This window comes from Microtus oregoni, unplaced genomic scaffold (assembly GCF_018167655.1).
Source record: "Microtus oregoni isolate MIOR12 unplaced genomic scaffold, Mior012 000062F_ref0000492, whole genome shotgun sequence".
NCBI classification, from domain to species: Eukaryota; Metazoa; Chordata; class Mammalia; order Rodentia; family Cricetidae; genus Microtus; species Microtus oregoni.
In genome coordinates, this window is record NW_024543872.1 from 7,225,903 (window position 1) to 7,239,730 (window position 13,828).

General features: G+C 50.7%; 1 protein-coding gene across 5 annotated transcripts in view; it reads right to left on the bottom strand.

The window, feature by feature from the left end:
* LOC121439762 (DNA (cytosine-5)-methyltransferase 3A) overlaps nt 1-13,828 on the bottom strand; it is a 109,070-nt gene that overhangs the window by 79,192 nt on the left and 16,050 nt on the right. For 4 of the 5 annotated variants that reach the window (XM_041640380.1, XM_041640379.1, XM_041640382.1 and 1 more), the window contains exon 2: nt 1,054-1,294. In XM_041640380.1, the coding sequence (XP_041496314.1) occupies nt 1,054-1,116 (63 nt within the window). In that variant the 5' untranslated portion in view covers nt 1,117-1,294. Of the gene's footprint in view, nt 1-1,053; nt 1,295-2,927; nt 3,027-13,828 lie in introns of those variants that run through there. The other variant, XM_041640381.1, reaches the window with a different exon arrangement.

A 13,828-nucleotide genomic window follows, 5' to 3' on the forward strand; every position in this document is an offset into this window, starting at 1 on the left:
TGTAGGTGTGTATATTGGGGGTGGGACCCTTGTGTACATCAAGACTATGGGTGGCTATGGTAAGGTAAGATCCAGGAGTCAAGAGACCAGATCCCCATTTGGGCTTACCAGAAGCTCAGCAACCCCTTCTGTAAATCAGGGCCACCTGTCTTACCTCACATGCCTCAAGGGTTGTCACCAGGACAAAGGAACGATGATGGAACACACCAAGAACACAGAGACACACATGCACATTAAGGATGAACGAAGCAGGAAGGAGCCAAATACAGGTGAAGAGGACTCCCAGCTGCTGCCCTTGCTCAGGGGCCCCACACCTGAGCCATGGCCAGCCCTTGTCAGAAGAATAAACCTCACACTTCTCCCAGAGGCTCAGAACTGACCCTTGAAGAGGCACAGACTCCAGGGTTGGAGCTTCCGGCCCCAGGTCTAAGGTAACTTTTGTGGTCCCTTCAGGGGTTCCCACCCTTCTGATGAAATCCCTTTACTGACCCAACCGGGAGCTTAGTAAAATGTCACCTCTCATGGGACTCTGAAAACACAGAAGTCACTGGTTCCATGGCCTAGAGCCACATCAAGGACTACCCAGCGATACTCGCTTTGGAGCTTGGGTAGGTGGTGACATCATTATCTCCAAAGGTTGATGATGTCACTTGGTCCTGAACATCTGCACACAGCCACGTGCGTGATTGTCTGTGTGGGTTGATCACCTCATGTCTACAGTGCCCCAGAAAGCTACTGAATACAACGGGGAAACAGGCAGATCCAACACAGAGGTGCAGTGGCTTACCTGACATTATACAGGGCAGATCCAAAAAGAAATCCAGGTTTTTGGGATTCCCCTACATGGACAACCCCTCAATGAGGCACCTCCGCCGAGAGCTTGAGTCTGTGCTCAAAGACCACCGTGATAACAGTGGTCCTAGAACCAGGACTACCTGGGTTAAGAGCCCCGTCTCACCTCAGAATTTAACCTCTCATAATGTGGGGACAGGCCCTTCTCCCTCCCTGGACACCAGTCACAGGGTCCCCCAAAGAGCCAAGTGGGCTGCTCACCTTTCTATCATCTTCCCGCTCCAGAGAGGAGCTGCTGGTGTCCCCGGGGCCGCTGGAGGGCATTGCTGGCAGCTGGGCAGTAGGAGGCAGGCTGGGGCTTCGTGGGTTCTGTGGAGCTGCTGGGCTTCAGAGATGGAGTTTTTGTGGTCTTTGTAAGCAAGAGCTAAAACTTAAGCATAGATCCTGATGTCAAGCCCCCAGGAGAGTTGCTGCCTCTGCACTGGCCTTCAGGTGGCTCTGCCTGTGGAGAGGAGAAGCTCATCAGCAGGGCACAGTCGGGTCCCTCCCAGGACTCCAGCCCAGGGCCAGCCGGGCCTCTGACCTCTCTTCTCTCACCCCAGCGTGAGAAACTGAGGCTGACTCCACCTCTTCTGAGGGCCTGGAGACTATGACAATCCCTTTCAGAAACTCAAAGGTGTAATGTGTGCCACTTCTGGGACTTCCAGAAGCCTCCCGCTCCTCCCTTCTCTGCTTTTCTTCCCCTGAACATTTCCACAACCCTCCCTCCCACCCCAGCCAGTCCCTGGGAAACCCCAGTCACCAGAGGCCCCTAGCCCAGCTACATTTTCCTTCTAATCTGTCCTCACCCGACCCCCCCACCCCCACACTGCTCCTCGAGTGGAGGAGGAAGTGAGCAACAGCCACAGGATGTAGTGAAATGAATGTCACTTTGCTCAGCCTGCCCGGGACCAGCACCCCACTAACAAAGCTGAGGTCCTAACCCAGGCTGTTCTGGGATACAGGTTTGCTGGACTCTGGGTGCGAGAGGTGAGGCCTAAGGCCATAGCCTCACTGAAAGGCAGGCGAGTGCTCTCTGCAAGCCCCTCTAGTGGCCCCATTTGCCTCAGAACTGGTGGGCCTGAGAACACTCAGCTGTATTTTAGGGGCTTTTCTTCCTCCTCCAGGTGTGGGCCGCAAGCCAGTGAAATAACAAAGCCTGAGCCTCAGGCCACAGCTCAGGGTGGGTGTGTTACTGCGACAAATCAACCCCTTCACTCCGAGACACACGCAGAGGTTCCTGCTCCCCCCACCTAAGAGACATTGCCAAGCCCCTGCCTTGAGTGTGTGCCTGCCCGGGAGGGGATTGGCAGCAGTGGGAGAGTAGGAGGTAGGCTGGATCGGAGCCCACCCACACCCTTCCCCTTCCAGTTCCCTGTTCTGCTTCCCAGCTCCCCTCCCTGTTGGGCCTTTCCTCCCAGCCCCCTCTGCTAGGGCTCCCTGGAAAACCAGGAGCGGGAGCCCGCCCTGGCTTGGGTTTCCCAAGGGACTTGTTTCTTCCCTACAGATGTGACCGCTTGGGAGGTGGGTGCCCCAATTTGGGCTCTGTACTGGCAGTGGTGGGAGGAAGTTGGAGCGGGATGGGGCTATTTCAGAGCCAGGAGAGAAAAGGCCTCAGAGGTTAAAAATCAAGAAGAGGCTATGTCCAACAATGGCACCCTAGCCAGGCAGGCTCCGGGGAGGCGGCATCTTATCCCGACAGCACTAAGCTTGGCTAGGTACTGGGTTCTGTGAAGGTTGGCTGTCCAAATACCTGAGAGAGTGGCTGGCAATGAAGAGAGTGGCTGCACACCGTGACACCATACCTCGCTTGGAAAACTCCAAACACTTTCTTAGTTTACTGTTAAAGCTAAGGCTCAAACAGTTGGGATATGTCTGAGGTGCGAGCCAGATCTCATGACTGAACCCTGAGGGACTGAGTGCTCTTGGAAGCTAAGTCCCCCTTATCCCCAAGCCTACAGAAAATGCTCTCCACAGCAATAAAAGGAAAACAGATCCCACCCTGTACTCCAAGAGGTTTTCCTGCTGCCATTGGTCAATGAGTCCTCCCAAATCCTAGCTTCCCCTTGTGATCACAGTCCCTTCCATTCATACACCTCAAAGCCTTGAGAAGTGGTTGATAGCACCGAGGAGGTCAGTGGGAAAGAATGTTGGCCCCAGAGCCAGCAGATAAGGTCCTGACTGGGTTAGCTGAGTCCTAGGATGTCATCTGGCTCCCACCTGCCCGGCTGTTGGGACCTCACGGGCAACAGGAGAAGAGCTGCCAGCAGAATAGAGAGGTACTTTCAAGTGTCCCACAAAGGACACAGCCGAGGCACAAAGCAAGCAATGGGAATTAGTCTGAGCCATGGTCCAGAGAGACACAGGAGAACCTGAACTCGGGTTCTGGGAGAGGAGTCCCTGACCAGAGGGGGAAGGGAGGGGGTGAGCAGGAAAGGCAGAACAGCAGAGGGCACCAACCACAAGGGCAGTCACGCAGGAAAGGGAAAAAAAGGAAATGCTCTCGGGTCACCCACATCCCTGACAAGCGAGCTTCAAGAAAGGTCATCACAGAAAACGGTGGTCCTGGGTCACACCTCGGTCCCTTCGTGTTTCTCTGGAGATCTCAAAATCCCTCAGCATTATCTGAACTTCTGAAATCATTAGCATGGGACCAGGCAAGACCCCACTTAGCGGCCAAGGTCCAAGCCTGCACACAGCACTGCCCACCTGCTCCCTAGAGCCACATTCTTCTCCCAAGTTACCCTGTCTACAGGGGCCGTGAACTCCTGGGCCACTGTCCCAAGCTAGTAGCAGGCACAGAGCCTGCCTCAGTCTCTGGCAGTCCCCAGCACCTACAGCGTCCTCCTCATTCAGGCCAAGGCTGCCCAACAGGAATCCTCACCATGAGCTCAGCCATCACCACCAGCAACTTTTCTCTTCCCCTCAATACTTCTTCATGTCCATAGAGACCCTGAAGAATGTGTGTGTAACACCACCATGAAAGTGTTCATCCTTAGGGCTGGAGAGACTGATCAGTTAGTGTACTTGCTGCCCTTCCAGAGGACCCTGGTTCCCAGCACCCACACTAGGTACCTCAAAACAGCCTGTAACTCTCAGATCTGACATCCTCTTCTGGCCTCCGCAGGCACTGGTGTGCACACATACATGCATAAATGTGCACACATGCACACACAAATAAGTCCGTCTTTAGCAGGGAAACGCTCATCCTTGAACTCCTGATCCTTCTGCCTCCACCTTCCACGTGCTGGGATTTATCAGTCTGTCTACCACGGCTGATTGGTCCCTTGTGGCACATGCCAAGGACCCCACTAACTGAACTGTCCTGACAGAAGCTTTCGTTGTTGCCATTTTGTTTTCTGAGAGGGTCTAACATAGCTCAGGCTGCCCACAAGCTTTCTACACAGCTGAGAATTTGAGCTTCTGATTCTCCTGCCTCCACCACCAGGTGCTGAGATTACAGGTGTGTGCCACCATGCCTAGGGAGAGCTGTAATTCCAACTAGCCTCCACATTTTACCACCTTCTTCAGCCTCCAGACAGATCTTCTCTTTTAAAAGAAGATGTGAAATGACAAGAACAGACCGAACAGGAGAAAAGACATTACAAACAAAATTTCAAGACCGATGAGATTCTTAGGCTCGTCCTCCACTGGGCTGGAAAACAGCGGCAGCCAGGCCCAGATCTCCTCTAGAGCAAAGGCCTAAGGATGCAGCTCTTACGTCAGCACCATAATGGGGCCAGGACTGTCTGTCTGTCCACCAGTGTGAGCACCATAATGGGGCCAGGACTATCTGTCTGTCCACCAGTGTGAGCACCATAGTGGGGCCAGGACTTCATGTCTGGTCCACCAGTGTGAGCACCATAATGGGGCCAGGACTGTCTGTCTGTCCACCAGTGTGAGCACCACAGTGGGCATCCACCAGTGTGGATCTGAGAGCTGACAGCCTTCAGGCCAAGCTTCCAAACAACTTCTCTAGGTTAGTTGGTTGCGGTTGTCTATTTTAGCTTTTTGTTTGTTTTATTTTTGAGACAGGATCTTATTAAAATGCCCAAGCTGGCCTGGACCTTTCTATACGGCCTAGGATATCCTCAAACTAAAGATTTTTCTGCTTCTACCATGTGAGCGGTGATTTCAGGCATGAACCATCACACCTGGCCAATCCCTTGTTTATCACTTATTTATTTAGAGAAGGGTCTCACTGTGTAGCCCTCGCTGGATTGGTTTTTTTTGGTTTTTCGAGACAAGGTTTCTCTGTGGTTTTGGAGCCTGTCCTGGAACTAGCTCTTGTAGACCAGGCTGGTCTCGAATTCACAAAGATCCACCTGCCTCTGCCTCCCAAGTGCTGGGATTAAAGGCGTGCACCACCACTGCCCGGCCCTCGCTGGAATGGAACTGGCTATATAGACGAGGCTAATTTATAACTCACAGAGCCCTGTCTGCTTCTGCCTCCTGCAATCCCTGTTCTTAATCTAGAAAGGTCAACCAAAGGCCAATAGATGTTTCAGGAAAGTGTTTGACTTGGAAGATAGGGACCAGAATAAACAACATCAAACTGTGTGGAACAAAATACAAAGTTGGCAACATGAACATGGCAAAACAGAAAAGATGTCCTGTAGCCACAAAACAAAAAGGTGATGCTACTGAAAAAGAAATGTTAGAGAACAGAAAGAACTTCTAGGGGCTGGAGAGATGCACGGCTCAAGAGAGTCCACTGCTCTTAACTAGGACAGAGTTCAGCTCTCAGCATGCAGTGGAACAAGCTTTTGTACACTGTGACTATCTGTTGCTCTCTTGGTTTAATAAAGGACCAAAGGGCCAATAACTAGACAGGCAGAAGTTAGGCAAGACCTGCGGACTAAAAGAGAGGCTGGGAAGAAGGGTGGAGTTGCAAGCCAGATGCAGAGGAAGCAGGAGATGAGCATGCCGTACTTCCAAGTGTTAGAGCGTAGGTAAGAGATATGGTTAATTTAAGTTGAAAGAGCTAGCTAGTACCAAGCCTAAGCTATCGGCAAAGTATTTATAATTAATAATAAGTCTCTGTGTGATTATTTGCGAGCAGGCTGGTAGGACAGAAAACCCTGCCTATACTGCATTCACATCAACTGGCTTGCAACCACCTGTAACCCTAGTTTCTGGGAATGTGACACCTCTGGCTTCCTTGTATATCCACACACAGAGACACACATACTTACACATTGCTAAAAAAAGTAAATGCATCTTTGAAAAAAACTTCTAGAAATACAAAATCATGGTAGTAGAAATACAAAACTCAGTGGCTGACTAGAAATGAAATGATTTATCATATGATGCAGGATCTCACTAGCCCACTATCATAACCTCACGTATCCAAAAGAGATGAAAGATGTCAAAGAGACATCTGTACTCCCATATTTACCAAGGTGCTGTTTCTAATAGAGAATCAACCAACGGGTGACCAAATAAAAAGAAGACGGGATGTATGGCTGATCAGTATTGTTCAGTTACAAAACAATGGAATTGCCATTTGCAGCCACGTGGGAGGGTTAGGAGCACCTTAGAGTAAGAAATAAATCACTGGGTGGTGGTTACATACACCTTTAAAAAAATTTTTTTTTAATATTTATTTATTTATGCATGCAATATTCTTTCTGTGTGTATGCCTGAAGGCCAGACGAGGGCACCAGACCTCATTACAGATGGTTGTGAGCCACCATGTGGTTGCTGGGAATTGAACTCAGGACCTTTGGAAGAGCAGGCAATGCTCTTAACCGCTGAGCCATCTCTCCAGCCCCGGTTACACACACCTTTAATCCCAGCACTTGGGAGGCAGAACTCTATGAGTTCAAGGTCAGCTTGGTCTACAAAGAGAGTTCCAGGACAGCCAGGACTGTCATACAGAGAAACTGTTTTGGGGGGGGGGGGGGAAGAAGGAAGGAAGACAGACAGAAAGAAAAAGGAATCAGGCATGCCACAGGGCATTATTTACATGTAAAAGTTTGCCTAGCCAGGGTGGCACACGCCTTTAATCCCAGCATTTGGGAGGCAGAGACAGGCAGAGCTCTGTGAGTTTAAGGGACAGTCTGGACTACATAGCAAGTCCTGAGCTTACCGGAGCTACTCTGAGACCCTGCCTCAGGGAAGAGGAGAAAGCTGTTTTATATATTAGTCTCACAGAATAAAGGACAGAGTAGCAGCTACCAGAGGAGGGAGGAGGCGTGTGAGAGGATGAGAAAAGATGCTTAGTGGGTACCGGGGTACAGCTAGATACAAGTAAGAACTTTTTTAAAAAGTTTGTTTTAATGTGTATTGTGTACATGTGATTATGTATGTCACATGTGTGGGCTCCCTCAGAGGCCAAAGGAGGGTGCTGTATCGCCAGGAACTGGGTCCCAGGGCAACTATGGGTGGGTACCAGAAACAGAACTCGGGGCCTCTGCAAGAGCACTCCTAGCTGCTGAGCCATCTCCCAGGTTCGCGAGGAGGAACTCCCAGGCTCTGCAGCATGGGAGAGCGATGAGGAGTCTGACTGTTCCGTACACAAAGCGTGGGTGATGCCTGACATGGTAGCTATGCCAGTCCCTGCCCTATGAGCACGTTACCCAGAGTACTGAACCGCCACAATGCAGGCAGCAGAGGGGCTCTTTGGGTGGGGTGCTGGTTGAAGAGGCATATCAGGGAGTTCAGATCCCAGGAGTCCACGTAAAAGCTGGGCAGGTGCAGGAACACACTTGTCTGTAATCCCAGCACACGCCTGTCCCAGAAGATGGAGGTGGAGAGAACTACTAGAAGCTTGCTGGTCAGGAAGTGTTCCACATACACACACATGTGCACACTTGAACACACATACATGCACCTAGGAACATGGAACATACACACATACATGCACCTAGGAACACGGAACATATACACAGACATGCACCCACTTGCCAAAATATCTGACAATGTGCACCCAAACCTGCGTGTAGAAAAATATTCATTATTTAATAGAAATGGCTCATTTTTTAAAAAAAGTGGACATGCTTGTGTATAACTGTCATCCCAGCTACTTGGGGGGCTGAGACAGGAGGTTTGCTATGAGTTTAAGGACAGTCTGATCAATATAGCAAATTTCAGGTCAGTCAAGTCTACATGGTAAGATACTGCCTGGGGGGGGGGGAGCAAAGGAAAAGAAACAGAGCTCACCTCTCCTGGTAGGGTGTTCACTCTGTCATTTCATCACTTAAGTGTGAGACTAGAATAAAGACACTTTCGGTCATACCAGGTCTCACACTCTATTGGAAGGAAGCTGGGAAAAAGTCTAGAATTCAGGGAACCAGCATGAGACAAGGGGAAGGGCTCTTTGTGAAGCTAAAGGAGCTACACAGAAATGCCCTGAATCAGGTGCAGGCCTGCCAGGCGATGCCACCGGCCGCTGGACCCGACCAGTGGTAGAGACTTCCTCTAGTCCTAGTCTATAGCCAGACCCAGGTGCGGCCTGGATTGAAGTATGGAGTCACGGGTCCTAGAGAACACGCTCCAACCAGGCGGACGAGCCTAGCAGGAGGAAAGCACAAAAACGGCTACCACCAACAGGTGGGGGGAGTGCCAAGGGTCACCGCAAAGGAGCATCACGTGTCAGCCATCACAGGCACATGCCTAGAGAACAGTGGACCCGACCGGGGTGAGTGAGTACAGATGTCCAAGGAAGCCATGCCATGGCTACGGTCTCTCTGCAAATCAAGCTGATGGCTATCAGGTGAGCAGTAGAAGAAATCAGCTGCGGGCACCAAGGAAACAAGGCCCGCCTTTAATCCCAGCGCAAGGCGGCAGAGGCGGGAGGAACTCTGAGTTTGAGGCCAGCCTGGGCTACAGAGTGAGCTCCAATAGCTAAGGCTACACAGAGAAACCCTGTCTCGAAGAAAGAAAGGAAGGAAGGAAGGAAGGAGGGAGGGAAGGAAGGAAAAAAAAAGGAAAATAAAACAAGGCAAGTGAAAAACAAGGCAACTAACTACTAACTACAGGGAAAAATGAAAACGAAACTAACTAGGCTCAGCTGTGAATAAGTCACATTGACATAGTAACACAAAATTAGTTATTTAAAAGAACAGGTTTCTTATCTGTTAGCCTGAGCATTAGAAGTCATAGTGGTTCTCGTAAGGCTAAGGCCAAGGTGCCGGCAGTTCTGCTTTCCTTCCTACAGACTCTAGGATGGAGAATCCACTTTCCCACTGTGCCAGCTTCTAGAGGTCCCTTCCATCTCCAAAGCTATCCCTGGGCATCAGTCCTTTTGTCCTGTCACTGACACTCTGCTCCTCCCTCCATCTTTCATTCTAAGAACCCTCGTGGTTACAGTGATGGATTCAGATAATCCAGGATAATCTCTCCATTTCAAGGTCTTTAATCACATCTGCCAGGTCCCTTTGATCATGTGAGGTAATATATCCATAGGTTCAGGGAATCAGAACATGGCCTTTTTTATTATGCCTGTCAGAAACAGACATCTACATATGTGAACGTAAGCACAATAGACATCTCTAAATTGGTGCTGGAAGGGTATTATATAATAATATAATATAAGCCTACTACAAAAACTGCTTCCGGTGGTTCCGGGGATAAAGGTGCTCGCCACCAAGCCCGATGACCTGAGTCTAACACCATGGGGGAGGGGGAGCACTGACCCCTGCAAGACGACCTCTACACACATGCCAGGTTGTGTGGATCCCCCCACCACACACACACACAAATAAATGTAATAATGTTTCAAAAGAGAATCTATTAAGGAGAAAAAAATCAATGAAAATATCTATATAGAGGGATCAAGAAGTGTTCATATGTGCAGAAGTAGGAGCTACAGGAACATAAAGTAAGATTGCCAGACACATCTGAAAGGATCCATAGTGGCTGCCTCTGAGAAGGCAGAGGAGTAGACAAGGGCTGCCTGCATCATCTTTGGTATTCTCCTGCTCCCTAGACCCTCTGTATGTACTGCTGATAGGAAAGACGACTTACCAGGAGAGACCAGGACTGGGGGAAAAGTCAAACTTCACCGCAGCCAATGGCGGTGCGTGGCCGCTATCTGTCCTCCAGAAATAGGAGCGGAGCTACAGTCATCCCCTTCTGTTGTTCTGTGAAATCAGCACAGCCTACAGAGCAACCACCCTCACAGCTCCACCACCAGCTACCTTCCTCCCGGCACGCACCCTGTCCCTCATGAAGTATCCATGGACAAACTCCCAGTCCAGCCCATGATATCACCTCACTTTCATCACTCCAAAACTGGGGGTGTCAGTGCTGAATACATCCCAACCACAGCTGTCCTCATCAGTCACACTTCAGATCAAAGCCCCACAATCCAGTCTCCTTCTGAGGCCTCAAGTTGGCCCCACCCACTGTCCCCAACACCATCTCCACCTTCCTCTCCAGGCTCAACCTCCTCAACAGCTCAGAACGGATGATGCCTTAGGTCCCTGCTCTCCCTTCGCTCCCACTTCAGCGAGGGCCTGTGTATCACTCAACCAAAATAACTCATCAGCACCCACAGACCTGAATCCTTGTTCTACCCAAACAGCCCAAAGTCAGAACCCCAAAGTCCCTCCCTCCCCACCTCCAGTCTTCTGGAGATTTCTGAAGGTTTTGATTGTGCTTGCATTCCCCCCACCTCCAGACCCCCTGTGGTGCGAGTGAACATGTGACCCAACAGAGCCAATCAGAGGCTTTACCTGAACTTTTTTTAAACCTATGCTACAGAAAGATGAGAAGAGCCAAAAGTGAGTCAGGGGGTTGCCAGTCAGTCTGGGAGATGAGCAGGCCCCAGAACACAGAGTCAGTGAATGGAGAAGTAACAGCAGTGTGGGCAATGCACGGGCCCACCTGAGGTGAGGAAGCTTCCTGCCCTGTGTGAGCCAGCCGCCTGACTCAGGAGCTGGTCTCAAGCTCTGGGAAGCCCTCCAGGATGCCAGGCTGGTCCAAACCCTGACCTTTTTTCTTTGAATCAGGTTGACCTCAGGTTCCTCAACTGCAAATGGAGGGAACAAAACTGAGGAAAGACTGAAAAAGTGATGAGCTGAAAATGCTTCCTCGAGAGCCTGGCACTGAGGAAACATCGATAAATCTTCACAATTATTAGAGTCTGACTCATCCACCCACAGATTTCTCTCCTTTCTCAAAATCCCTGGAGTGCCCACAAGTGGACGTCGCTCAACCAGAAGCTGTGCTCACTAAGCTCCTACGCCACGCCACACCACGCTCGCGACGAGAGCTTTACGATGTCAACATTTCATTAATGCTCGCACAGCACCCCACCATCTGGAGTGGGAACTATTTTTATCCCCATTTCCCAGATGAGGAAAATGAGGTCTGGGAAGGCTCTTAAACTGCCCCAAGGTCACAGTAAGAGGACCAAGGCTCAAAGGCCACCCTGTCCATCACCGTCTCTCCTAATGAGCTCAGGACGTTTGCTTCCAGCCCATCTTACTCCTGGTTCAGTCTGCGGGCTGGCGGGGGTGGGATGCAACCGTAATCTAATGTAGTGCTCTGCCTGGCGGAGGAACTCATTTATTCATTCAGCTCTTTGCTGAGTGCCTGCCCCACGACAAGCACTGTGCTTGAGTGTGTGTTAATTGTTCCATTCAGTCCTTATAAGGAGTCTAAGAAGCAAGTTCTGTTGTTATCTGTGTTTTTAAGAAAGAACGGAGAATCCTAAGGACCGCAGCTGTGACCATCCAGGATCATGGATCCAGGTCCAGCCAACTCCACAGCCCTTGAAACAGGGCAGCACCCAGCACGGCACACTAAGCATAGACCCCAGCATCAAGGGTACCACTAGTGACCCTGAAAGACCCCAGCTCCTGCATAATGGCCCCACGGCTATTTCCTGTTTGAACTGGGAAAGAGGTCGAGGTGACTCCTGCGGATGATGAGCTTGTTCCCCCCCTCATCACCCCATCATCCACAAAGGTGGTCCAAGCAGAAAGCAAGTGGGGCAGCAGGGTTTCCCCCACCTCCGACCAAAGCCTCTGTGGGTCACAAGGCTGAGGCTGGGTAGAAGGGACAGGAGGAGGTCTTGGTTCTACTTTTGGGTGAGATGACATCACTGTCCCATTCGCTCCCACCTTCAGAAGTGTCACTGGCACAGCTCACCAGCTGCCCACAGGATACTGAAAGCCTCTGGTCCTGCCAGCCTATTCTCACTGCAGAGCCCGGCTGACTCAGGAGTCATCATGAAAGGATCTCATCCCCGCCCCCCCCCAAACCAGAGCATTCACGAGCATGCTACACCTCCCGCCACTATGGCAGCCACAGGGGAGGGATGGATCTGAATCATAGACTCCTTTGCTTGCGCTAATGGTTACCATGACACAGCCCCTGAAGCAGAGAGAATAAAAGGTTTATGCCCAAAATAGATGCTGTGAAAGAGCTGGAATTGTTCTCAGGAGTCAACAGGAGCCACCACAGACTTCCATAAAAGAGCTCCTGTTGCGGAGTGTGGGGCACAAAAGACCCTCTCGTTGGCTATGTTGGTAGCAACCAAATAAATGGGCTTCCCATGGACTAAGTAAGGACTATGGGTGACCAAGCTTGAAGATCCATGGGAGATTCAGCATTGGTCCCTGACGAGTTCTGTGGCAGCTCCCACCCTCTTCAAGATGGCTCCAGAACCACAGCTGTGTATTGCTCTCACAGTTGCCAAGTACAGCGCCTCTAGCCTCTCTTCTCCAGACCCCTTCATCAGGCTCCTTCCTGCTCCCCTCCCAATCCCTTCCATCTCACTGGAGACACAACCCCCAAAAGAAAGCTTTCACCAGGAGGCCTCAAAATGGGTCTGTAAGAAGGTGAGACATCTGCCTGGCACTTGGGGGCCTCTGGGGCTATTGACTCAACTGTCTGGAAAGAATTGCTATGATATCTGGAGTGACTGGTCCTATTAGTAAGCACTGTTGGTGTACAGGACCCCAGGAAGATGAGACTAGAATTAGGGAAATCCCTCCAGTGGATCCTAGAATTTCCATGCTCCCAAGTGAGGGTAGTAGAGGATTTGGCTCCTTCGTGAACTATGAAGGCTTGGGTCACTAACGAAGCAGGGCCGGCTGCGGCTCTCCAGGCTATTGTTTAACAGGAGGAAACCAGATCGCAAATGTGGTCTGTGAACAAACACAGACACCAGGACTTTTGTGAGCTACAGGCAATTGTGAGCCACATGATGTGGGTGCTAAGACCCAAACTCAGGTCTTCTGGAAGAGCAACAGGTGCTCTCAACTGTTGAGCCATCGCTCCAGCCCCTGACCTTGAATTCTAATCTTCAGCCTCTACGTCTCAAATGCTGCGGTCACAGGTCTGTGCCATCATGACTAGCCAGCATCAGGACTTTGCAAGGGTAAGTCTGGACAGGTAGAGAGATGCTCAGTCACTCGGCTGCTGTGCACAAGCACAGAGGGGTAAAAAAGGTGCACACCGCAGCTATGTAACCATTAACTAAGCGCTACCAGGGGCCAGCGCCCTTCATGGCCTTCTCTGCAAAAATATGTGTGAGCCCTTTAAATATTTCTCCTTTGCTGGCTGGCACAACGCAAAACTTAGGAGAAGGCACCAGCAAGCCCGGCAGCCTTTAATCCCAGCACTCAGGGAGGCAGAGGTGGGGGGATCTGAGTTCGAGGCCAGCCTGGTCTACAGAGTGGATTCTACAACAGCCAGCACTACACCAAGAAACTCTGTCTCAAAAAAAAACAAAAAACAAAAAAAACATAGGAGGAGGTGACAGCAGCACTGTCACTCAAGGAGGAAGTGGATCTTCCTGGACCCAGAGTGCTGTCCTGAAGGTTCCTTTATCGTACAGAACTTCTTTGGCATCCAGATCTCACAGCCTGAATACTTTCAGGCATCAAGCTCTCAGAGGAACCCAAAGCTCCCAGCACTTAGCTCTTTGCCTGTTGCAGCGTCTCTAGACGCTGGCTCCAATCCGGTGTAAGAGCAGCCAGCAGTTCCCAGCATGCCCTTGGAGAGCTGAGCAGCATACCTCGAGGAAGATGCCTCCTTCAGA